Source organism: Oryctolagus cuniculus, chromosome 12 (assembly GCF_051225735.1).
Source record: "Oryctolagus cuniculus isolate XC-2025 breed Fujian yellow rabbit chromosome 12, ASM5122573v1, whole genome shotgun sequence".
NCBI lineage: Eukaryota > Metazoa > Chordata > Mammalia > Lagomorpha > Leporidae > Oryctolagus > Oryctolagus cuniculus.
The window spans coordinates 52468500-52494918 of record NC_142878.1 but is presented as its reverse complement, the minus strand read 5'-3'; the positions used below and the strand labels follow the sequence as shown (position 1 = coordinate 52494918).

The 26419-nt window shown below is 50.8% G+C and overlaps 1 gene segment (V, D, J or C); it reads left to right on the top strand.

Annotated features, from left to right (window-relative positions):
- LOC103351170 (T cell receptor alpha chain constant-like) overlaps positions 1-19281 on the top strand; it is a 59646-nt gene extending 40365 nt beyond the window's left edge. Inside the window, 4 exon segments of the C gene segment in view lie at positions 15476-15739; positions 17173-17217; positions 18059-18166; positions 18737-19281. Of these exon segments, the coding sequence occupies positions 15544-15739; positions 17173-17217; positions 18059-18165 (348 nt within the window).
- The last annotated feature ends 7138 nt before the right edge of the window (positions 19282-26419 follow it).

Sequence of the window (26419 nt, the reverse complement as noted above, 5' to 3'; positions counted from 1 at the left end):
TGCTTCTTGTCATCTTCCCATGGTCTTGGGGAAGTGAAGGAAAGCATTTGGCTCAGCAGTTAAGTCACTGCTCAGGATGCCTGCATCCCATGTTGTGGTGCTTGGTTTCGGTCCCAGCTACTCCACTTCTGATCCCTCCTCTTCCTAATGGGCACCCCAGGAGGCGAAAGATGATAATGCAGGTACCTGGGTCTGTGCCATCCACATGGGAGAACTGGGTGGAATTCTGGGCCCCTGGCTTTGGCCTGGCCCAGCCCTGGTTGTTGCAGACATTTGGAGAGTGAACCGGTAGATGGGAGCACTCTCTCTACTTTTCAAGTAAAATTAAAACAATTTTTAAATGAAGCTTAAATAATTCAATTATGTGATTCCTACCACTTTGGTACATGAATGCTGACATGGGAGCACACTTGGTAACTAACTTGTCTGTGACTCAGGAATCCCAGCTTGTGGCCCAGCCACATTTTGTATAGAGTTATGTCAGAGTGTGAACACAGGCTTTCAGACACTCATATTTGGAACTGGCACTCAACTTTCAGTCAACCCAAGTAAGTCAGATCTCCAGAAATGTATAACCCACCCCTAATACTGGGCTTATGTTTATGTGTTTATTTTTATGGCAGTTACTCTGGTCTGTAAAAGTTATTACAACTTTTTTTTACTAATCATAACAGTGCTGCTAACTTGGACTTCACATTGTCTGCCATATTCTTCCTTTTATCCTTTATGAACTGTCATCATAGTATCAAGAGAAAACTGTTTCCATTAAACCAAATTTCTCATTTGTTCATTCAGTTCTCACCTCCCAGCTGAAGGTCAATAGGAATCTCATCTTGACTTTTTTTTTTTTTTATTTATTTGAAAGAGTTATAGAGAGGCCGGCGCCACGGCTCACTAGGCTAATCCTCCGCCTTGCGGCGCCAGCACACCGGGTTCTAGTCCCGGTCGGGGTGCCGGATTCTGTCCCGGTTGCCCCTCTTCCAGGCCAGCTCTCTGCTGTGGCCTGGGAGTGCAGTGGAGGATGGCCCAAGTACTTGGGCCCTGCACCCCATGAGAGACCAGGAGAAGCACCTGGCTCCTGCCATTGGATCAGGGCAGTGCGCCGGCTGCAGCGCGCCAGCCGTGGCGGCCATTGGAGGGTGAACCAACGGCAAAGGAAGACCTTTCTCTCTGTCTCTCTCTCTCACTGTCCACTCTGCCTGTCAAAAAATAAAAAAATAATTTAAAAAATTTAAAAAAAAAAGAGTTATAGAGAGAGGTAGAGACAGAGAGGTCTTCCATCCACTGATTCACTCCCCCAAATGGCTGCAATGGCCAGAGCTGGGCTGATCCGAGACCAGGAGCCAGTAGCTTCATCTGGGTCTCCCACTTCAGTACAGGGCAATGGACTTAGGCCATCTTCCACTACTTTCCCAGATGCATTAGCAGGGAGCTGGATCAGAAGTGGAGTAGCCGTGACTTGAACCAGCACCCATATGGGCTGCGGACACTTCAGGCCGGGACTTTAACCCACTGTGCCACAGCACCCATCCCATTGACTTGGTTTTTATTCTGCTTCTTGATTATCTCTAAGAAATGCTTCCTTGGTTTTTTCCTTGCCTAAGCATTTAGCTTTTGCAGCCCACATTTACCCAAGGTGTACCTAACTAACCTCTCCCAAAACTGGCCTCTTTGTCCCAATAAATACACAAGTAAAAGTCAATTCAATTCAGTAAATTGTTATTGAGTTTCATCAACAAACCAGGGACAAGAGTTAGTTTAAAAAGAAAGAAACAAAGAAGAAAAAGAAGCCAAACATATGGCACATGATTTCAAGAACTTCCAGTCTTATTGGAGAAACAAAGCAGTCATAACAAAGAATCTAGTAAAAGTCTGTGTGTGCGTATGCCAAAGTGTGTGTGTATGTGCACACGAACACACGTGCTTTGCAAGCTAGAGACAGGACAAGGGTAACGATGGACAGTCCCCGTTCTTTAGCAGAGAGCAAGCATGATTTCACCTCATATATTTCTGCAAAAGAATTGAGTCTCTACTTTGCTGAGACGTTTGACTCTCTTGGGGACCAAAGGCCCAGTGGTAGTTAGTATCCTTGAGTGAGGTGAGGACAGAAACAGGAACAAGTCAGACAGGAGTCACCCTGGCCTCTTGCTCAGCCCCAGGGCGGACACGGTGACTCGGAGTCAGGCTCAGGCATGTTTTTAGCATGTGCCTCAGCACAGTGCACTGAAAATGCTCTTGATCCTACTCTTTCTAACAAGTGAAAAATACATTTATTCATATGTCCCCAAGAAAATGGCGCCTCCTTCTCAGGCATGCAGATAAGGAGGGGAAATACACCCACCCAGCCTATGTAGGAGGCCATATGCTTCACAGAGTTTTTATAAAGACTTTTTTCCCAAGGGAGAAATTGCCAGAGGCTATGCTTGTTGGTAGCTTTAATGAGGAAAATGAATGCCAGTGGGTAGCAGTGGGGAGTTGTTGCTAGTTATACCCTTTCAAGAGTCCAAGCCCTCACACCATTCACTACAGGGAAAATTTTAGGCTTTCTTAGTTTCAGTAACTTCTAGAGCTACTGAGAACAGGACAAGGGTACTTTAAAAAGTTCATGGAAAATGGGATTAAAAGATAAGTGTATTTGGGTGAAAAAAATGAAATCAAAATATGACGGTGTTCAGAGTTTGTAGAAATATACACTAAGAAAAACTATGCATGGATTCTAACTGTTTTCCACCAGAATAAGTTTATCTTTTAATTCCATTTTTCTACAAACTTCTAAAGTTCCCTTGTATGTGTGCCCCATGACACACATACAAGGGTGACAGAACCAGGACCTTTTTGTAATGCGCTTACTCAGAGTGTGACAACATAGGCTACCAGCTTACTTTCGGGAAGGGGACCCAAGTGGTGGTCATGCCAAGTAAGTGAACTGGGGTCCCTTCTGCCCTACCCACCCCTTCCCTACCACAGTGCTGGACAACTTTTTATCTTCCCGTGGGAGGAGGAGAGGTGGATCACTCACGAATGCCACAGCTCAGGTTCTTGCTCGTTCATGGTCTCAGATCTCTGCCTGCCTCCTGTTTCTTCCGCCCTCCTGTTCTCTTGACATCTCTCCTGACCACACTCCCAACTCTAAAAGTTGTCCCTGCTCTTCCCTGAAGCTGGGTTTCAAACTGAAAAAAAAAAAAAGAGACCTCAGAGTGAGGCTTGGAAGGGACTGTGGGGACATCTCGCTCAACCTTCAGGAGGAACCTGGGGTACAGAGTCTATGCATCTGTCCAAGACCAGGCTGATGGTGAGTGAAGATCTGTGTTGTGGCCCAGCCCATCACTCCCACTCAAGCTCAGGGGAATCACATGGCCCTTTTTCGCCTGCTCTTCAGACCCTGTGTGAGGTCGCCTCTGTCAGTACAGCACAAAGACCAGGCCACTGGGAGCTCAGTTCAACCTCAGCTCAGACCCATGTGCCAGGCCATGACTTCTGTGATCCTCAGCTTTCACCTCTCTGAAGTAGGCTGCATGATCTCTGTACCCTCTCGTCTCTCAAAAATTTTATGGAAACTGTTGTGACTTTGTTCTCTGTGGTCCTAGGATTCCATAACAGCAGGGCCCTGTCTGAATCAAGGACCCTGGAAACACAGGAAGCAAAGGGTTTAGGGTGCCTTGGCCTGCGTCCAGGTGATGAAGAGGGAAGAATAAAAACACAAACCACAGGAAGGGCCTAATGCTGCTTGGAGTCTTGCCTAGGACGGGGATAAGCAGGAATCAGACCCCTGGGCCTCACAGAGGAAGTCTGGGAATGGGAAACATCAAAGAGCAGTGTGGGGAAGGAAAGACAGGAATAAGAGAGAATCGAGGAAATGAGATCAGAATGGCCTCTGCAAAACATAAATCCCCATTGCTCCCTGTCCTCCAGGCACTTTCAGGAGCCCCTTGCAAGCAGCAAGAGCAAGTCTGCCCCTCGGAGCATCTACCCCCGTAGCAGGGAGGTGGTGGGAGTGGGGGTGGGGAGTTGCTGCCCTGCATCTCCACTGCAGGAAAGTAGCTTTGTCTCCGGGTAACTGGGGGCTCTGGAGGTCTCCAAGCCCCAAGCCCTGGGTCCCATGCCTGCCTCAAGGTGCCAGGATTCAGGCTCTGTGAGGACAGCCGTGGGAGACAGTCTCTGGGAGACTGGCCAAGCGTCTGCCTGGGTTGCTGCCCCAACACCTATGGGCCAGGCGGTAGACAGAGCTCACATGAGACGGGTTTTTTCAAAGGCTTTCCTCACTGGGTGTCAGTGGGAAGCTACACACTCATGTTTGGAAGAGGGACGGACCTCGTTGTTCACCCATGTGAGTATTATAGAAATGGGGGAGGGAATTTTTGTAGACAAACTATAATAAGGAAGGCTAGCGCTCGGTAAGGGTCTGTGGTGTGGTATCTCTGTTCTTGAAGGAGTCCTTTGTTGACGGGGAGTAACCCTCAGTGTGTCAGCTCTAATGAAATGATTGAGGCTGTGCCAGACCAGGGCTTCGCGTGATGTTTTCAGAGGACAAACCTCAGTGTTTTGAGAAAAAAAAAAAGAGACTTCACTCTCGGTTAGGTTTCTGAAACAGAAGTTTCTTCTCGCCCTCACCCTGTGACCGAGGCCCTGGCACTACCTCCCCTCAGGTCCACGACCTATCTCCTCCTGGGACATCCTAGCCGAGGTGCTGGGATGGGTAGGCAGGAATGGGCAGGAAGTCTCATCCCTTCCCCCCGCCGTGAAGCACTGCTGGGAAACATCCTGTATTAGCCACTTTCCACCAAATGCCTGACCTGCAGCTGTGACCGTATCCATCTTTCTTTAAAAAAAAAAAAAAAGATTTATTTATTTATTTATTTGAGAGATAGAGTTACAGACAGAGAGCGAGAGATAGACAAAGGTCTTCCATCCACTGGTTCACTCACCAAATGGCCTCAATGGCTTGAACTGAGCCGATCCAAAACCAGAAGCCAGGAGCTTCTTCCAAGTCTTCCACAGGGATACGAGGACCCAAGCACTTGGGCCATCTTCCACTGCTTTCCCAGGCATAAGCAGAAAGCTGGATTGGAAGAGGAGCAGCCAGGACACAAACCAGCATCCGGTGCCGCAGGTGGAGCCTTAGCCTATTATGCCACAGCACCAGGCCTCCACACTTCATCTTTCATATAAGTTCTCACTCAATGCTCAAATCCATCCTAATGACAGGTAGCCCATTTTACAGATGGCAAAACAGAAGTTTGGAGAAGCAATTCACCCCAGCTAAGTATGACAGAGTTGGTGTGTACTTCAAATATATTTGATTCTGGAGCCTTATAGTTGACCATATCACCACGCTGTCCCCACCATCCCTCCTGCCCTCAGTGAAGAAAGACCCCACAACTCCAAAGCTATCATTTGGCCCTCAGTTTGCCTATCCTGAGCCTTCTCACCACAGTGACCATGACAGTGGCTCAGCACCTCTGAAGAGATCAGTAAAGTCATTGAACTGGGTTGGCAGGATGCACATAGTATGGCAGAGAGAGAAGTCAAAACTTAGTGGGACCACTTATTGGGCATAAAGTTACATCAGAAAGGAAGATTTCTCATCAAAGCAATGGTTTGATGCTGTTTAAGGGCTCTGTTTCCCAAGAAAGAAGGCTGTAAGTGGACATGGGCAGCCATCCCAGGTGGCACAGGCAGGGCAGTATTTGCACTGCATTGTACCAGGGTGTGGGAAGAGCAGCAGAACACCCACTCTCGGGAGTGGAACAAGACTCCAAGTACATCCACGTAAGTGCCTGGCCTGTGGCTCTGCCAAAGACACAGAAGTCGTTGTTCTGCTTTCTTCAATGATGAATTGTGACTTCCTGAACTAATTTTTCATGTTTCTTCATGAGGCTCAGTGTTTTTAAATTTGAATTCCCAGTCACTGGTTTAATAGTAGTTTATTTTCTAATGGTAGTAATTGCCAATGGGAATTGGCCTTTTCATCACTGCAGAGACAGACTCTTTTGCTGTTTCTAGATCATTATCAGAAAAGCAACTGTGACTGATTATGTCAAAAGATTTATTTTGGCTACCAGTTAGTTTCAATGAAAGATGTTAAATTAAGCTTCCCCAAGACACTGGGGACACATTCTTGCAAACCTCCATGTCCAATTGAGAGATACAGGAGGATCTTAAAGCCTAAAGAATGCTATAAAAACAATAGCAAGTTGGGGAAATAGAACCATTCAGAAGTTAAATGAGAAATGAAATAGTTCTAATAAAAGAAGGTAGAGAACAGGACTGCATGGAAAATGAATTTGAGTATTTGGAGGGTTTATGCATTCAATAAATATTTATTGAGCAACTATTATATTCCACGCACTATCCTAGATGTAATGAGGGAAATAAAGGGAAAAGAAAGAGAGAGAGGAAGAAAGGCATGGAGGAAAATGCAGCTTCTCTGCCGTCCAAGATCTGAGTATAAGGGGTCACTCATGCTATAGTACAGGTACATACAAGTTGCAAAGGGAGTATAAAGAAAGGCCTATCCCAGGCACTTGGGACTTGTGTGCATCCTCTGCTGAGCCATAAGATCTGTGAGGGCAGGACCCCTCCTCCTTTATCCTCTTGTCTCTACAGCTCAGCACAATGCCTGGCACATAGCTGTCACCAAAGAAATGACTGCCCTCTGGCTAGGAGAGCCGAGGAAGACTTGAGTGGAGGCGTCATTACTTGTTAAAACACAGTGGTTTAGAAATGGGCAAGTATTTCCCAACAGACAGAGTTTTTAGGCCTCTGAACAAGGAGATCAGAGAATCCATGAAATGCACAGGGGTAGGAGGAAGCCCATCTCTCCAGGGGAAAGCTCCTCTGTGAGTTTTAGCAAAGCCTCTTCCTTGCCATGGCTTGGTTCAGGCTGGACTTAGAAAGCCTGAAACCCGTCATATTTCTCAAGATCCAGAGTTCAGAGGCAAAAAGATCACAATATCTGTGGTAGAGAAGCAGCACAAATGGGTTTTGGCAACACAAAGGAAAGAGGTTTGCTGATAACTATATAAAGTCTCCATTTGAGAAACTCAGAAAGTAGGTGTTCTAAGGAAACTTTTCACCATTAGGACCAGAATCATCTTTGAAATATGCAGCTCCGAGGTGTGGGGGAAGGTGGATGGAAGGAAAACCAAAAACTCATGCATTTGGGCAAGGCTTTGGAGTTGCCACTGTTCCTGGCAGATAAAGCTACACTGTTGGGGTGGTATAGACCCTGTGTATGGATTTAATCCAGATCTGTCCTGGAGCTGTTGCTGACGGTGGCAGGAGCACTTGTTGCACAGTTGCCTAGGTGTTCAAAAATTGCCTAAATAAAGTGATGCTGTTTCGTGATGATTAGAAATAATCAGCATCAATGAAGCCCCTAATTGTGTCTGCAGGAGTGGATAGAACAGAAATCAGAGCACAGAAAACTTAATGGATAAAATTAGGCTAACATATAGAATTGAATTTCAAGTTCTTGAAACTAGAGAAGGCAATTTTAAGGAATATACAAGTGTACCTCAAAAGATTCATAGGACATGAAATTAAAAGCTAAGTTTATTTTGGTGCAAAATATTTTAAAATCCATGTACACACAGGATCTTTAAAAAGTTCATGACTGAGCCCTACCCAAGGCTTCCATCTATTGCCAGTGCCGTGCATGCTTCCTGCAAGATCCATTTCCCAGTTGAAATCTGGCTCTTCTCTTCCAATTTCCCTTCTTTGCTTTTAGTCATGGAACCCAGAATGGGCATCCACCCTCCAGGAAGGCTTGACCAGCCCCAGGCTGAGGGAAAGGCCTGTGGGACTATTACACAGCAATCTGGGGGATGAGATATGCAAGAATTTTCTGTCTTGTCAAAGAAAGATTGACCTGGAGGAGTCCAGAAAACAAGGACAGGAAGGGCAGTGCCCTGGCCAGGCTGGTTCTGCTCAGGTTAGAGTTCTTGCAAAGCGTTCTCCTATTGTGTATGGTCTGGGTAGCTACAATAAGCTGACCTTTGGAGCAGGGACCAGGCTGGCTGTGCACTCATGTAAGTATGACTATGCTAATGAATAGGACAAAGAGAACTATGATTTGTCTATGAGAATACAGGCAATTATTTATAGCAAACATGCAGATATAGGAGGCACCCACTTTCTGTTTCTATAAGCTCTCTTGGTGACTTAAAATGTTCCCATTTCTCATATTAAAGACGAGTGCTGAGAACCAATTGAGCAAATGAAAATCTAAGCAGAATAGTTTATAGAAACATAAAAAGAGTTCCAGATACTCGGAGCTTTCAAGCGAAGCTGATGATATCAGTACCAGATAATCTGAACATTCAGGAAATTAGCTAAGTGCCCTTGGGGGAAAGAGATTAGTTAACAGCAAACACAAATTCTCTTCCATGGCAGCAGGTAGCTAAATTCTCTGGACTGGCTGATGGACCTGGTATAAGCATACCTACTCATACAATTGTCTTCCCCAGACTTGAGCAGAATTTTGTACCCTCTCCCAAGGGTTAAAGTGACTCACACCCCACCTGAATGGCAATATGCCACATGAAATAACAAAACCTGGAGGCAGCAATGTATAGAGGGATAGCAATTCTCAGGAAAATTCTGGACCTACCCTCATCAGCTATATGAATAAGGCCTGCACTCTCTCAATAGCCAACTGACAATAATTGCATCATAATAATGGGAGATAATGCCTAGCACATAGCAAGCGATCAGTAAATTGCAAAGCTTTTCTGAAATGTTATTATCAGGGCATTGCTGTTAAAGTTTACATCATTGTAAAAGGAAGGGCAACAGTTTCCTCGGGCAATGGGAGATCTAAGGATCATAGACCCAGCGGGCCTTTCAGCATGGTACTTGAAGACCCCAGTGGGTTCCAATAGATTAGCATCTGGAAGGTTATCGCAAAGACCTTGCCTGCAGTGGGGGGTATGGCAGTGGTACCAGGCTAGTCTTCGGAGCGGGGACAAGACTGAACATCCAGCCAAGTAAGCATTTCTTCTTTGTTCAAGATGCTGACTCAAGCCCTTGTTTTAGCCTCTTCTGAAGTATCCCAAGTGCTTCTTTCCACTCATCCCAGAAAATTTCCCACCCAGCACGCAATGCTCTGGGGCCATTGTCCTTGGGCTGGGACCTTAGGAATCGTGAGCAAGTACTCTTGTACCAACAGGATTCTGTTGCCCTGAGCAGGGGTTTTTGCTCTGCTGAATTCTTAGTTTGTTGGAATAACTTGAAATCACAACCTCAGCCCAAGATATGGCAGCAGAATGGGGCAGGAAAAAAAGGATTGAACATATCAAAGAATCTTAACACAGGGATAGACATTTGGCTTAGTGGTTAGGATGCCCACATCCCATATCAGAGTGCCTGGGTTCAATACCCGGCTCTGTCTCCTGACGTTAGCAGACCCTGGGAAGCAGTGGTGATGGAAGTAAGTGGGTCCCTGCCACCTGTGTGGGAGATCTAAATTAAGTTCCAGGCTGTGGGCTTCAGTCCAAGCCAGAGGCCAATGGCAGGCATCTGGGGAATGAATAAGGGAATGGGAGTTCTCTTTCTTTGTTTGTTGTTGTTGTTGTTTGGTTTGGGGTTTTTTTTGTCTTTTTTTTTTTTTTTTTTTTTTTTGACAGGCAGAGTTAGACAGTGAGAGAGAGAGAGACAGAGAGAAAGGTCTTCCTTTTCCGTTGGTTCACCCCACAAGTGGCCACTATGGCCAGTGTGTTGCGGCCAGCGCGCTGCGCTGATCCGAAGCCAGGAGCCAGGTGCTTCCTCCTGGTTTCCCATGCAGGTACAGGGCCCAAGGACCTGGGCCATCCTCCACTGCCCTCCCAGGCCACAGCAGAGAGCTGGACTGGAAGAGGAGCAACCAGGACAGAATCCGGCGCCCCAACCAGGACCAGAACCCGGTGTGCCGGCGCCGCAGGGGGAGGATTAGCCAAGTGAGCCACGGCACTGGCCCTCTTTGTTTCTATCTCTCTGTCTGTCTCTCTGTCTCTCTCTCTCTTTCTGTGTATGTGTCTCTCTGCTTCTAACTTGCTTTTAAAAATTTAAAGCACAGACAATAAAAGAAAAAGATAAATTGAACTTTACCAAAAGAAAAAATTGTCTTTAAAAAAATCTCAGTAACAGGGGTTGGTGTTGTGGTGTGGCTGCTTGCGACACTGGCATCCCATATCAGAGCACCTGTTCAAGTCCCAGGTGCTTTGCTTCCAATCCATGTCCCTACTAATACACCTGGGAAAACAGCAGAGAATGGCCCAAGTCCTTGGGCCCCTGCCACTCATGTGGAAGACCAGGTAGAGTTCCAGGCTCCAGGTGGAGTTCAGCCTGGCCTGGTCTAGCCATTGCAGCCATTTGGGAAGTAACCCAGTAGATAGAAAATCTCCTTCTCTTTTTTTTTCTCTCTCTCTCTCACTCATATTCTCTCTCTCTCTCTCTCTCTCTCTCTCTCTCTCTGTGACATTTTGCCTTTCCAATAAATAAAGATCAGAAGGTCTAACTCTTAGGGGTGTGATTCTCCCACCCTGTGGACGATCAGCACTACTCCTGTTTATGCATAGGTAGGTCCCATGAGTTTCTGTAATGGTGTCATCTGTGGTGTGAATATTGGAGGAATGAGTGGTAAACTCACATTTGGGAAAGGGACCCAGGTGTCCATAATATCTGGTGAGTCATCGCAGGGGGCATCATTTGCAACCCCATGGGCCACTGTCACTAATCCCATGTCTGGGGTATCGTTTATTACTATGGTGAGGATAACTGCGCATGTTGTAATTGTCTTACAGAGGTCTGGGAAGGGGAAAAGCATCACTATTAATCTTCAATATCTGTGTCTCTCTAGGTCAAACACATTAAAATTTGACTTTAATTGTTCAATGGATGCTTTTAATGTCTTTTATGTAGCCATCACTCTAGAAAATGGTAGACAGTATATGAAGAAGTCTAAGATAGATGCCTGACCTGTCCCCGAATCATATAGAAACTAGTCAAAGTTTGTAAATTTAGCAACCTGGAGACTAGTTTCATAATAACCAGTTGATGTCAATGGGTACAGTATAGATAGAGTTCTGTCTAGAATGTCGGCCTACATGGAGAAGTTTTACGTGGTAGAAAGGATTTATTGGGCCCTGAAGGATGGCTAAAATCTGGATGAGCAAAAAAAAAAGAAAAGGGGGGCTGGCGTTGCAGCTCACTAGGCTAATCCTTCGCCTGCGGTGCCGGCACCCAGGGTTCTAGTCCCAGTTGGGGCGCCAGATTCTGTCCCGGCTGCTCCTCTTCCACTGCTGTGGCCCGGGAGTGCAGTGGAGGATGGCCCAAGTGCTTAACCCCTGCACCCCATGGGAGACCAGGAGAAGCACCTGGCTCCTGGCTCCTGCCATTGGATCAGCGCGGTGCGCCGGCCGCAGCGCGCCGGCCGCGGCGGCCATTGGAGGGTGAACCAACGGCAAAGGAAGACCTTTCTCTCTGTCTCTCTCTCTCACTGTCCAACTCTGCCTGTCAAAAAAAAAAAAAAAAGAGAAAAGAAAAGGAGAGTTCCAGGCAGGAAGAACATCAGGAAAAGGTTGGACTTAGGAATAAACCAAGCACATGCCTTTTGGCCTAAGCAAACACATCTGACGATAAATCATACGATAAGCAGGCCAGGCAAAAAAGTGTCTTTTTAGGCATTGAGGGAAAGAAATACTACAACTTTCAGGAGCACACAGAAACTGGAGCTGGGGCCAGTCACTGGGAGATCGGGACCCAACCTGAAAATGCAGAGCAGATGTGAGGGTGAGAAGAAACAGTGCCGATCATGGGTGGTACAGGATGTAGGAAGCACCTCTCTCCTCCCTTGGTGGGCTCTAAGGGGGCCTGCCCTCTTCTCAGAGGAGGACACACTTAAGGGTTTCTGTGATGGGGACATCGGGAGTGGTGTGAGGTGTTCCTCCCACTTTGGATTTGGTAAATGCACCAGAGTTTCCATTAGTCCCAGTAAGTCTCCCATGCTCCCTGTTTCCCAATGATCATCACAGCCTCGGTGTGACCCAGACTCTGTATCACAAATTCTTGTTTCGGGTTCCTGGTAGGTAACTATAGAGCACAGATTCAATGGTAAGGGAGTCTTCAATCTCTGCTGTGCCCTGGGCATCTAAAGTACTTGAGCAGGGCAGGCACTGAGCTGAGCTGTTAAGAAGCCCACATCCCGTGTTCAAGTTCCTAAGTTTGATAGCCAGTCCAACTCCTGACTCCAGCTTCCAGCCAATGCAGACCCTGAGAGGCAGTGGGTGTTGGCTCAAGTGATTGGGTCCCTGCCATCTATATGGAAGACCTGGATTGAGTTCCTGCTCCAGCTTCTGCCCCAACCTCTGCTCCCAATCCAAGACCAATGTGAACATTTAGGGAGTAAACCAGCAGATGCCAGCTCTCTCTTGGTCTGCCTCTCTCTCCCTCTCCCCCGCCCACATCTCCCTCTTAAATTAAAAAAGAAAAACTACAAGAGTATTCAGACATATGCTATGCAGGTGGTTTTGAATTAAAATGACAGATTAGGAGCTAAAATAACTGAACTTCCACATTGAAAAATTGATCTGGTCTTCCTGAGGCTACCTTCTGATGTCATCAGTGGTGGGATGTGTTTTGCTTGATTGGGTGGAGTAGAATGTTTCTCCCCGTGGGGCTCTCACATATGGACCCCAACGACCTCCTAATTAAAAGCAGCTGGAGTTAAATTGGGACGAAAGTAAAAGGAGACTAAAAATATCAAATACCTCCAGTGCAGCTTTCTCTTTTGGCCTAAAAATATTGAGTGAGGTAGAAGCTGGACAAGAGGAACAAAAGCAAAACTGCAGGTAGGGAAGTAAGATGGAGAGGGGCTAAAAGTCACCTCACCCTCACTTCTGACTCCATTTTATTGCTGTTTCCTCTTGATTCTCGTCAGCAAAGCTGAGCAGCAATTGGCCTGCTCTCAGCAGTCACCCTTCATAGACTTCTCGATGGTTTTTGAGTCTCACGCTAAGCCCCACTGCCATTCCTCAAAATCTCATCCTCTGTGCCATTGCTCTGTCTAGACCAATCCTATCCAGTAGAGCTTCCTGTGATGAAGGACATGTTCTGTCAATCTCCAGTGTCCAGTAAAACAGTCACCAGTTCCATGTGGCTTTTGAGCTCTCAATTTTTTTTTTATTTTTTACTTATTTTTTTAAAGGTTTATTTTATTTATCTGAAAGGCAGAGTTACAGAGAGAGAGATGGAGAGAGAGATCTTGCATCTGCTGGTTCGCTCCCCAAATCGCTGCAACAGCCACGGCTGTTTGAAGCCAAGAGCCTGGAACCCCATCCAGGTCTCCCATTTGGGCCATCATCCACTGCCTTCCCTGGTACATTAGCAGGGAGCTAGAAGTAGAGAAGCCGGGACTTGAACCAGCGCTCATATGGGATGGCGGTGATGCCGGCAGCAGATTAACCCACTGTGTCACAACACTAGCATCCCCCTTTTTCTTAAGATTGATTTTATTTATTTGAAAATCAGAATTGCAGAGAGAGAGAGAGAGAGAGAGAGGAAGTTTTCATTTTTAATTAGTTTTAATCTTTGTGGGTTAACATAATCTTCTGTTTAATCTTATGTTCATTTACATAACCACATGTAGCTGGAGGCTGTAAAACTGAACAGAGATCTTGATCTTCTCGAATCTGACACCATCAGGCCCCAGGACTTCAGTTAGTGTTTAAGCTGGACTCCAAGTTGGACTTCTGGTCCTCACAGGGAATCTCTTTCCCCTGTGAAGCCAAACTATTCGGTGGCACCTGATCCTCTGCCTTCTCCTCAAAGCCACATTCTCTCTGTATTTCCGTGCTCTTCCTTATAGCCCTCCCCAGTCCTGCCCGAGACCACCCCTCCCCCTGCTGACTAAGGAATCCACTGGGGCTGTGGGAGGGGAGAGAACGCCTTCCCGTCTCTCCCCTCCTAGCGAGGTTAGACCTCAGGGTCGTGGCCCGCGGTGGTGTTGGTGCCGGGCTCCCTGCTCTGCTGCTGCAGGGCCCTCCACTGCAGGCAGCGCCGCCCTGACTCAGCAGCCCTGGGCTGTGCCAAGCGCTGGCTGCTTTGGTTTTGGGTTCAGCCGAGTGTCTGCTGTGCCAAGGCCACCCCAGCTGGCCCGGGAAGCGGGACACATCATCGCTGGGGTCTGAGAAACCTTGTGTGTGCAGTGAGAAGCTGGGGGAGAGAACCACAGGGCAGGAAATTCTAACCCCCAGCCGGCCCTACTGGAAACTCTCTGGGTGGTCCCAGTGTGTTAATCCTCCTGGCAAACCTTGCTTCCTCCTCTGAAGGCTGAGGTCAGAAAGAATCAACAATGAGACTCACGGTACAAACACGGAATCCGCCAGAAACACTGCAGAGTGCGTCTCCGCACTAAGGAGAAGCCTGCAGCGGCTCCTGCTTCCTGGGCTGAGGCACAGTCTGTGACGGCGATTCTCGGGATCAGCCATCCGGCAGTACCAGCAGCTCCAGCTCCTCACAGCAGCTCAGGGCTTCACGGCGTACTTAATTATTTTACTTTTAAAATTGTTTAGTTATTTATTTATTGTGAGGCAGAGAGACAGAAAAAGAGAGAGTTCCCATCCACTGGTTCAGTCCGCAATGCCCAGAATGGCCCTGGCAGGGGCCTACGGCCAGGAGCCAGCAGTTCAATCCAGGTTCCAATTACCTGAGCCATCATCACCACCTCCCTGGGTCTACAGTAGCAGGAAGCTGCAATCAGGAGTCAGGGCAAGGGACCGAGCCCAGGTACTCTGTCTGGGATGCCAGCATCCTAGCAGGTGTCTTAACCACGGAAGCCAAATGCCTGCCCCTCCATATAATTCTACTTGGAGAAACCTCTGTTAGGAAACTGGATGAGGCAGCTTTTCCATTTTACAGAGGAAACTCGGGGGACTCAAGAAGCTGACTTGTTCAAGGCCTTCTGTCTAGGAAAGGGTGGGGCCAGGGCTTGTGAATGGGTGTTCTAACTTGTAGTCCAAGACATTTAGTGATGAGAGAGACATCCCCTGGTAATACTATTGGTTTTCCAACTTAATGTCCACGTATCAGAAATCCCCGGTGCCTGCCGAAGTGGAGGAGACGCCTGTAGCCTCCCGGTTTGGTTAGCTGGGCCTTTTCTCTCTTTTGTCTTTGGCCTGCCAGAGCTGTAGCACTGAGTAGGCTTGCGGAGGCTTGAAGCCCTATTATCTATAAGGAGAATGAGCAATATCAGTAGCCCTGCATTTCTGGTTTCCCTGCGTGACATGGACAGGACTTGTGGCCTGTCCCTGAGGCCCCAGGTCCTTGTGAGCATCCGGTTTCTAAAATGTTAGAATATTTCCCATGTGACGCCTGAGAATATGGCTTGCCAGCTCCCTAGAGCCCCACTCTTGTCCATCACTGGCACCTGGACTCTGGCCTGGGCTGGGCAAAGAGGGAAACAGGAGCATGGCCTAACTGCAGTTCTTTCGGCCCGCAGATATCACAGACCCTCAGCCCGCAGTCTACCAGCTGAGAAGCTCGGACTCAAAATCCAGCAAACTCTCCATGTGTCTATTAACTGATTTTGATTCTCAAACCAATGTGTCACAACGTACAGAATCCGAAACAGTCTTCACAAGCCACACCGTGCTGAACATGAAGTCCTTAGATTCCAAGAGCTACGGTGCCTTGGCCTGGAGCCAAAACAGCAGACTTTCATGTCAAGATGCCTTCAGTAATCACACATTCCTTTCCTCCTCAGGTGAGTACAGCCTTTTTGCAAAGTCTTAGCAAGCTGAGCCTCCTCACTTCAGGAGATGCCTGGTTCTGCCCGGAGCTCAGGTCCAGGGTATCTCATATCTTATTGGTGGTCTCGGTCTCATCAGCTATCAGCAAAGCTCCCACCTGCTTTACACAGGGGCCCAGTGAGCCCCATCCTAACCCTCCACAGAAAGTCCTAGGTGAAAAGCAGATGAAGAGGAGGTGACAGGAGAGAGCACTGAGCCAGCCTCAGCCTCACCAGCTCTGAGTTCCCACCTCCCGCCTTTGCTCAGGCTGTTTGCCCCTTACATCTCGTCATCTGCTGAAAGCTCTCTCCCAGCTCCACCTCACCCGGCCACTCAGTCATTCAACAGCCATTGACTGTGAGAGCACAACATACCAGGTGCTAGAGTGGAGGAGGAAAACCTTGGCTCTGCCCAGAGGAAGCTCCATTCTAGTTAGGGGACACCATCAACAAGCAGGAGAACATCCATGTAACTTTGGGCTGTGAGAAAGCTTTAAGTCGGGGTTGAGGAAGGAGCCACCTTAGCGACAAAAGTCAGGGCAGGGCTCTCTGAGGACACGCTGTTTGAGCTCAGACTCAAAAGGGAAGAAGGTAGTTGTCAGGCCAAAGCCAGGGAATGGACCCTACGGAGGCCTGAGACAGGGGCCCAATGAGAGAAGGGGAGAGCACGGGAAGTGAGTGGGAAGAAGCAGGGGAGGACCAGCTGCCAGGGCCTCACGGGCCGTGAGAGGGCAGGTGGGGTCCCAAGCATGCTGGGAAACGACTGGTGGCTTGCAGCAGGGGAGTGACACCTACTTTACTTTGAAAAGATCAGTCTGCTGCCCTGCGAGGAGTGGATCATAGGCCAGGAGGGGAAGGAGACAGGAGACCACAGCAGAGGTCATGGAGGCCTGGGCGGAGTGGTTGCGGGGAAGTTGTGTGGCCAACACCAAAGTGGGATTCAAAGGTGGAAGCTTACAGGAATGAGAAGGAAAAGAGGGGATGGAGCAAGGCCTCTGAATTTTATGCCAGAGCAACTGAGTCAATGAGAGCACCATACACTGAGAAACAAATCCAGGGTACAGGAATCAGTATGCTTTGGAACATACGGAAGTATCTACACCCTATGGCCCTTGACACTGTCTGTGGCTCACTCCCCCTGCTGAAGGCCAGACTGGAGCCTGCCCGTAGACAGAGTGTGTGTGTGATGGGTCCTTGTGGCCTGGGTCATGGAATATGTGCTTTGCACAACCACTGGGCCTCTCGAGGCCAGCAGCCCTCCACAGCAGGTAGCCTAAGTTCCTTCCAGCTCTCCCCACAAGAGAACATGGAAAGGCTGTAGATGTTCACCGGCCAACACCAGGGAGGTCTGGGCTGGGAAAGGCAGCATGCTCTGGACTCTAAGAAAATGTCTTTGTTTCTCCTTGCAGATGCGTCCTGTGATGCCAAGTTGGTAGAGAAAAGCTTTGAAACAGGTAAGAGCGGGGTGCAGCCCAGCTTGGCACAGGGCTGGGGACGTGATGGACTCACAGTCACCCTGACTGGCGAGGGGAGGTTGGAAGAATTAGTGGATCTGGGAAGGAAAAGTGTGAGAAACAGGAGCAGCAGTTAGAGACTGCCCAGAGCTACCCAGGTCTCTCTTGAATCCCTCTCAGCGTTGTCTAACTTCCTTTCCCTTCTAAGTGCTTTGAGGATGGGTCTCTCGTTTTACTGGACCAATGACTCATTCCCGGGCCTCTGTGTCCCTTTCCATAGCCCTGTGGTGAGGAGAACCAGAGAGAGCAGCAGGGTGGCCCTGCTGTGGACAGCCTGACTCCCTTATGTACAGCACTGAACTCAGGTCCCCCGGATGGTCCCTGCCTAGCCAGGGGTTCTATCTTCCGCCCAGAACAGCAGCAGTCCTCCTGTCTGCTGTAGGCAGTGGTCTTGTCTCTCCAGGGTCCTCCTCCACCCCTCACCACCTACCCTGGGCCCATAGCGGTTTCCATCTGAGTTGGCCCTACTGAGTCATATCCGCTGCGGCTCAGCCACTAGGTTCTCACTGAGGGGCCTAGGAACCGTGATGTTCATTTCTGAGCACCTACTCCCACCCCCGGGGCCCAGAGAGGCTCAGCACTGAAACAAGCGCCCCGTGCAGCGCTCTTACTGTTGACCCTGGAGCAGCACACAAAGAATACTTGCAAGGGGCATGCACACAGGCCGAAGACCACCCCCACTGCCCCGCTCTGCTTTGGGGAAAACCACGTTGTGTCACCTGGAGCTGGGCAGACCTCCACCGTGCCCACCCATAACCACTGTGGCCCCTTGGTTTTACAGACATGAACCTAAACTTTCAAAACCTGTCAGTGATCGGGCTGCGCCTCCTCCTCCTGAAGGTGGCTGGATTTAACCTGCTCATGACACTGCGGCTGTGGTCCAGCTGAGGTGAGGGGGCGTCGGCGCTGCAAGTGGGGGGGGGGGGCCCAAGCTCTGCGAGCAAAACTCCCCACGGGGTCTCGCTTTGAAGTCCTGGGCCTGCCAAGCTCTGCATTTCTTCCTGTGACACGTTCCGCTCATTCGCAACAACAAGTATGTAGCCCGAAACACATTCCCTTCAGCCTCCTCAGCTGAGCCATCTCTCCCCTGAGGTGTGAAGAGCACTTGTCACCACCCCCATTGTAGAAATGAAGAAACTGAGGCCAGGTAACATCAAAGTCCGCATAGCCATTGAGTGGAAGAACAGAGACCCAGACTCCACACAAGCCCTCAGCAGCCCAGCGGCCCCCAATCCTTGCCTCGTGTTCTCCCCCAGCTCCACACCCAGAGTGCACCCTAATCCTAGCTCCACTGCCCGCCTTGCCCAGCGTCCCTGACATATACACCCATCCCCCACCATCACAAAGAACCCCGGCCCCATGGCCCCTAGAGCTGTAGCAGGGGGCCACTGCTCTCACGGCTCGGACACTGCTGGGGACTCCTCACATTCAACATGACCTCTGTTCTTCCTCCTCCCAGGTCAGCAAGACTCAGAGCCTCGCTCCCTCCGCAAGCCGAGGGGTGCTCCCCACCACCATGGAGAGGAAGGCTCCTACCCCTTCTCTGCCCTCCCCTACCTACCAATGTGCTGGCTGGATCCTACCAGATCTGTGATGAAGACTGTGGACAAGCGGACAAACACCGTGGCCACCCCGCGCTCCCTGTCCCCTTTCTGCTGCTTCTCACTGCCTGAAGCTCACAGCAAGGGTTGGGGTGGCCAAAGCTTCTCCATGCCTTGAAGAGACTCCTTCCCCTCCCCCAGAGCCCGGCCCTACTGTCCCCGTAGATGATGGAACAACCCCCTCCCCTACCCCGACTCCCACCATACCCTGTGGACTCTCTTGGACTCTGGCTCCTGAAGAATGTTTGTATTTTTTTCAATAGTACTCATAAAGAAGCATATTGATTTTATCCAGGATGGGGGGGGGGGGAGGGCTTACTATCTAGACCCTGCCGTGCTGTATAATCTGAGCCACGTTGTCATTCTGTTGCCTGTAACATATTAAAAATGATTTAGAAGACCAGAGGTTGTGCTCCTGTTTACCTGGGTGTGGCTGGGGTCTCCTGCTGCTGCCCACTGGCTGGGCAGAGAGTAACCAAGGCTTTTGTCCATCACGCCAACTTAACAAGCAGCTAAAGTCAACCTCTTCTTGGAGTAACCTCTGAAAAATTCCACTCGGTTGGCTGTGCTGGGGGCCAGGAAAACCCTCTTAAAAGCTCAGGCCCCTGCTTTTCTGTTTTCATGCCACACCACGGGGCCGCCCATGGCGGGAAATTGGCCCACGTGGCTCATGGTGACTGGCAGCTGAAATCTGGCTGACAAGGACCACACAGCAAGTGTCCCCAAATGCCACCCACTGTCTCCTGCCCTCCAAGAATGCTGTCCACGTCTTTCCTCTCAGACTGGATTTCTGCCCAAACCATGCATGGCCCCACATCGTCACGGCTAGGGACCGCCCACCACTCTGCTATCCAGGTCCCAGCTCCATGCCCAGCCAGAAGCAGGGTGGGAGGAGGCTGTGACCCCAGCAGGACTTTATACCCCCACCATCCTGAACATGAGAATAAGGAAAGCCTGGGGGACGAGAAGAAGATTCCCTGGGACCCCAAAGCACGTGACTCTCCCTCCTGCAACTCCTGGGGCCAGAGCACTTTTCTCCAGGTTGTGCATGCTGACAGAAACACACTCAGAGACCAGCCAACCAGCTGTCCACCTAACAGCTACCACCACAAAGACCCAAAGCCGAGGGTTTCCTAATTTCCGGGGGTGGGAGGGGTCCCATCCCCAAATACTTCCATACTTCCATGTGTGTCTTTGACCACACCAGCCAGAAATATGCAAATCCTTCTCGCTCTGGTGCAGGCCTGCTCCTTTTCCTAGGGACAGTGCCGCCAGCCTGGACAGGTGACCTGAGACACGTCTCTCCCCTCTTAAGAGTGACAGAGTCACCACCCATGAAATGTCAGGGAGGCACGGGGGCTACCTCCAGCTCCATGTATCTCTGACTCTGTGACCCCCGTTGAACAAGAACCACGGTCCTACCCCCTGGTCAGCCTTACCAAGGGTCGTCACTGAATTGCCAGTTCTTTCTAAGCCACCTCGTCTCCATCCTAAATACGAGCCTTTTAAAGGTCACTAAAGGGCAAAGTCTCTGGGGCGATCCCATTATAGCAAAGGTCACTCTCCACACCTTCCCAAATGTGCATCTGCCACCTGCAAGGAACTGCAGCGGGACCCTGGCTCCCCATCAGTCTGACGCCACACCAGTGATTCCACACTGGGAATTTTTTAATTAAAGCATTTTCCTCCCTGTATTAAGTGACAATGCCCTTGAGAGGGTTAATAGAGCAAGCCTCTATCAACCATTAAAAACTCAGGGCAAATTACCCCCTACAGCGATAACTCACTTTGCTCCAAATAAAACCAACACAGGTGAGGGAGGTATGGGGGGTGAGCAGCCGGTCTGTTCCTGAGAGCTGGCCACAGGGATCCCGAAGCTGAAGGGGATTCGGGGACTTGGGACAGGGGACAGGAACCTGGAAGGCAGAGAAGGGCCAAAGACAGACCCCGCCGAGAGGCTCAGAGAGGCCCAGCCTGTGAAGCCATGCCAGCCAGCACCCTGGATAGCAGAGTCCAGCAGTCACTGCACCCCCAAGACTACCCAAGGAATTACACCAAGCAGTGTGGCAGGGACAGGAGACGCCCCCCCACACCCCCCACCCACAGAGGGGCTGAGACCTCCTCCTTCCAGGCCTGGCCAGAGTCGAGGCGCAGGATGACAAGGCCTGGGCAAGCGTGGGAGGCCATCCCGGGAGCAGGCTCACCTCCACCCCTGAAAAAAATCTCCAACCACCAGGAGCTCCTCAATCCCAGGAGGAAGGCTTCCCTCCTGTCTGAGGCTGGTAAACCTAAAGCCAGCAAGGACTGAGGTCAGAGAGCTGGACCAGGAACAAGAGGGCTGAAGGTGAGCAAGAGCTGGGGGTAAAGGCAGAACCTCCCTCTCTGGCTGCTCTGGGGACACATCCGGCCCCAGGGCCTAGCTGGGATGTCAGGAGAATTCAAGCAGCCCGTGGGGAGGCCCAGGAGAAGGGTTCCTGTGCCCATGAGGAAGGTCAGTGCAGCAGGGCCCAGGGCAAAGGGTGCAGCAGTAAGGGGCTGGGCACTGCTTTTCCTGGAGGATACCTGGTCTGGGCTCATGGAAATCCCAGCCCTGAACTGTGCCAGGCCCCATAAGCAGGGCAGGGACAGCTCACCCAACCAGTCTGGACCCAGCCTGGGAAAGCTGATGATCCAGCAAGGCCAAGTATAGCACGGATTTCTCTGTACAGAGAGGCTTAAGTGCAGGCCCTCTCTGAAGGCAGAAAAATGGTCCAAATGACCCCTCCCATGACCACAGGCCTAAGATTCTAGAGCATTCTCTGAAGCATCCCCCAGAGACCTGCCCTCCTGGTGCAACTGGAGTCACAGTGCAGGCAGGAAAAGGGGCAAGCCAGCATGTGGGGCCTTCAGGTTCACCATGGGGACATCCCTGCAGGAAGTCCCCTTCACCTGGTGCTCCTCGGGCTGGGAAGTGAGCCTTGTTCACTGGTGTGTTCCCAGAAGCTAGCCCGGTGCCTTCAGATGCACAAATGGATGATTAGTGCTGCTAGGCCGCAGGCAAGGAGCTGGGATTAGGGGTGGGGCGTGCAGAAGGGGAAGTGGGGGTCACAGAGGAGGTGGCCAGGGGAGCTACTATCTTACAATGCTGCCAGGAGCTCTGAGAAACTTGTCCATAACCAGCAGAGAAAGCCAGACCTGCACGGGGACCCCTTGGCCAGGGCAGTGCCCAGACGGTCCTCTCTGTCCCGGGAAGCCCACAGGACAGTTACTCAGGGCAAGCTACAGGGCAGCCAGGGGTCTGAGCTCCACTCGTGCCTGGTCACACCAAGGCCCAGGGCCGATGGATACTGTACAGTTCCACTTCACCTGCTGCACATGTCCCACCCCGAGTCCCACCTCCAAACCACCTCCTCAAGCAATGTGTGGGAAGAAGAGCTTGCGACCAAGGTGGGGAGCAAGCCGTTTGGAGATCCAGTGCTGTCATCTCATTAATAAATGCAGATTGCCAGGGAGGGTGCAGGACTGCCATCACCCTGCCTCTGTGCCAAGCCCACCTGGGTGGGGGTTGGGGGAGGGGTCTGTTTCACACACACACATGCATGAGTTTTTCTCTGGGTGTCACACACAGAGCTGAATTCTGAAATTAATAAAAAGGTCAGACACTGAGTCAGTAGCCAGAAGTAGCACAGGAAGTGGAAAAAGTCTCCCACTTCCCTCCAGGTGTCTGGGGGCTGGGGCAGCCCCCTCCCATTTCCATGACGTCAGTGTTGCTGAGAGGGGCACATAAAGCATTCTTTGAAGCTCTCCCACAGAAGCCACATCCTCTGGAAAGAAGAGGTAAAAATACTGCCTTAGAGATAGCATCGCCCCTGCCACGTGTCTAGGCGAGGCAGGCTGAACCGTTACACCGCCACCCAACCACAGGTGCGACAAGGAGGCCACAGAGCCAGCTGGCTGCCTAGCACGCAGGCACAGCAGCAGGCGGGGGAGGTGCTGCCTGCTCCCCTACCCCCACCCCTGAGGAGCCTCCCTCACCCTGCCTCTACCACTCCCACCCCCACCCCCACTGCAAACCAAGCCTCCGGATCAAACCTGGGTCTCAGCTGATTGAACTCTTGCTTAGCATGGGACAGACCCTCAAGGCCACGTCCAGTCCAGCCATCCCTGGGAGGGAGGGTCAGGAGGGAAGGATGTGAGGAGCCACATCTACCCCTTCACATGGTCCGGGTTGGTTCTCTAAGGAAGTCCCCACCCTCGCTCGCCCCCCACTCCAGACCACAGCCAAAGTGCCGCTGGGTGTCTGCCCCTCAGGGACCAGGAACCCAGGACTCTGCGGGAGAAGAGCCACAGAACCGGAGACCTGAAACAGGCCAGGTCGGACAACCTGCTCTGTGGCAGTGTCCCTGGCTGTCCACCTGGAGGCAGCAGCGCTCCACCAAAAACACCTCTTCTCCCTTGGTCTGTTAAGTCTGTGGAGGAAAAGATCCCAATGCTTAGGAAAACCTCTTCTGAAGGGAGAAAATAAAAGGGGGCAGGTGACTTTCCTTCCACAAATCCCTACCCTGTGCCAGTCACTGCCCTGGGCTCCAGGCCTGTGTGATCCTGTCCCATCCCCAGAGGAGAGGAGGGTCTGCAGTCAGGCCCAGCAGGCAGCAGGGGGCACTCACTGCCTGCTGGGGACCATCGGGCTCCCTCCACATAGAGAACCCAGACGGGGGCGCAGGGAGCCTCCCCGGGGGCCTGGGCTGAGCCAGGATCCTCAGCTTCCCCGGCCTCAGCCCCACAGCCTGCTTCCCAGCAGGCCCCATGCTCTCCCAGAGTAGTCCAAGGACCAGGGCCCTCTTTCACAGAGTACACAGGCCGTGTGCCAGACGCTGCGCCAGGCCCTAGGGATTTGGTCTCTGTACAAACTGAAGGACTGCACAGCAAGGAAGTTCAAGAACAGGAGAAAGGGGTCACCAGTGGCAGAAATCAGAGCTCTCGTTGCCCCTGGGTGACGGGATCGGCATGGGGGAGGGGGTAGGAATGCTCTGGGTCTTGACTGGGTGTGGCCACACCTGTCAGAATACGTCAAACACACACCTAAGAGTAGGGCGAGAATTTTAAATTTTTTATTTATGTCACTGATGGGCAGAGACAGAGATGTCTCACATGTGGTTCATTCCCCAAATACTCACAATAGCCAAGACTGAGCCAGGCTGAAGCCGAGGGCCTGGAACCTATTCCAAGTCTCCTATATGGGTGGCAGGGACCCAAGCGCTTGAGCCATCCCAGGGTGTGCATTAGCATGAAGCTGGATCCAGGAGCAAAGCCAGGAATCAAACCCAAGTGCACCAGTATGGGATGTGGTCGCCAAGCAGCAGCCCAACTTCAGCTCCAAACACCCATCACAGATAAGTGCCTTTTGTATCTCAGTAAAGAACTGTTTCCCATTAGAGAGAGAGGAGTTTCTGTCTTCAAGGAGCGAATAGTCCAGTAAGCACCTGGACATAGATGCATAGGCATGCCCGTACCTGAGCATCCACAGAGATGACAATGGCTACAGTCGCGTGATAGAGACTTCTGCGATTCCATTATCGGGCAGGTCCTCAAGCGGCAGTCAGGGCAGTCAGCTGTTTATCTGTAAGTCTCCCAGCACCCTCCCCCCAACCCAGCCTTCTCTCTGAGGGCTTTTAGCTTTTCTGAGTCTCAATTTTTCATTATTCATATGGAGATAAAAATACCTGTCCACCTACTTGTCAACGTTGAAAGGTTCAGAAGAGATTGTGAGTGTGGAAATGCTTAGTGCACTAGAATCCCAGGGCAAGCACGAAGCAGTGGTGTGTCAGCGTGCCCAGACAGACTGATGCTCCATGACCCAACTGACCCCAGCTGTCAGATGGGCTGAGCTCCATCAGACTGCCCACCACACTGAGACAAAAGAGGTCCCTGCTTAACTCAGGCCCCCAGGAGCCCCACTCATCGGTGTTTTCCATAGTGGATGGTCACATCGCCCCTCACAATGATCCTGGGAGGTTCTTGTGGCACCATCTTGCATTTTTGTTGCTCCCTCCACAGCTTCCTGCTTCCTGCTTCGGGCTTTCGGCAGAGCCTGCTGGGGGCGAGGGGTAGGATTACAGGACAAGCAGGCACTGCGGGACTCAGAGCTCTAGGGGCCTCCCCAAAGCCTCATTGCGCCATCCCTGACCATCTCATTCTTATCCCTCGCCTCACCCTCTGGAAGAACAAGGCCCCTAGAGCCCCAGGGAGGACACAAAATCTGAAAGATGGAGCCAGACTTCCTGCAGCCGGCAGAGGAGCCCGGTGTCTGCTTGCCCTGGCAATGTGGGCTTGCTCCTACTCCAGAGGCAACAGGACCCAAGGAAGAGGCCCTGTGCATTTTCAAAGGCTCCCTAAAATCCCACTGAGGAGCAAGGGAGAGGGCCAGTCTTCTCTTCCCCTGAACCACCCACATAAAATTCAGCAATCGAGAAAAAAGGAAACTATTAGAGGAAGATCACATAAATGTAAGAAGACAAGGCTGGCAGGACTTAAGAGAATTTAAGCAGATGAAAGATGTGGTGTAGATAGTGGTGAGCGACTGGTCTTCGTTTCATGCTTCCAGCCTTGACAGGAGGAAACTAAGGAACCTTAAAAGGGATTCCTTTCCAGGGGAGACTGCGAGGCCCTATTTTTATCAGTATCTGGGGGTTCCGCCCTCCTTCCTGCTGACCCAAGTTATTGCAGTGGTTTACCAAGGGACACGGGTGGGGAGACATCCTTATCTGGAGTCTTGATTCACCATATCCTGGTCTGCACAACACCAAAGCAAACATCTCCTTTGATCTTCACAACTCCAGCAGCAGGCAGAGAGTCCTCTCCTCTTTTTACAAAGTAGAAAGCAGGTGATGTGGCCTGGGTAGGCTCACAGTGAGCCAGGCCTTGAGCTGCACTGGGCTCAGACTCCCGCCATCCCACCCCCAGCTTCCCGCCAAGCTCTGTGGACACAGAAGTCCCAGGGGCTCTCGGTGCAGCCACCACAGAGCAAAGGGCACAAACTGCCCGGAGTCCTGAGGACCCTTGGAGACCAGCGACTCATGTTCTGTCTCGGTGTCCCTTCCTCCTTTGTGACTGATTCCTTCTTAGGATTAGGTTAGAATGGCAACAGAGCGCTGTACGCTCCTTCAGCAAACAGCTGTTGATGTGAGTGTGTCCTGAGGTCATTATTTTCTCCCATGCAAACTCCACTACTCAACCAGATGGCAGTGAGGGTTAATGCAGAACTGTCTAGACACACTCCTCCTGCGCGTCCTCACTCCTCACTCCGCTCCGCCTGAGCCCCACATGCTCCGAGCCCCCTCCCACTCCACTTCCTATCACAACAGTTTACTTCCTTTCCCCCACTTACAAGCGCATCCTTCCACTTACACACTGATCTGCCTCTCTTCCCCACTGGCGTTAAGGACTCGGGGAGGCACCTCATCCTTCCTGCCCATTTCTGTGTCTCTAGCACCTTGCACATAGTAGGCACTCAGATACTCGTTAGCTAAATGAAGGAAGGAAAAGCACAAAGAATGAGCTCT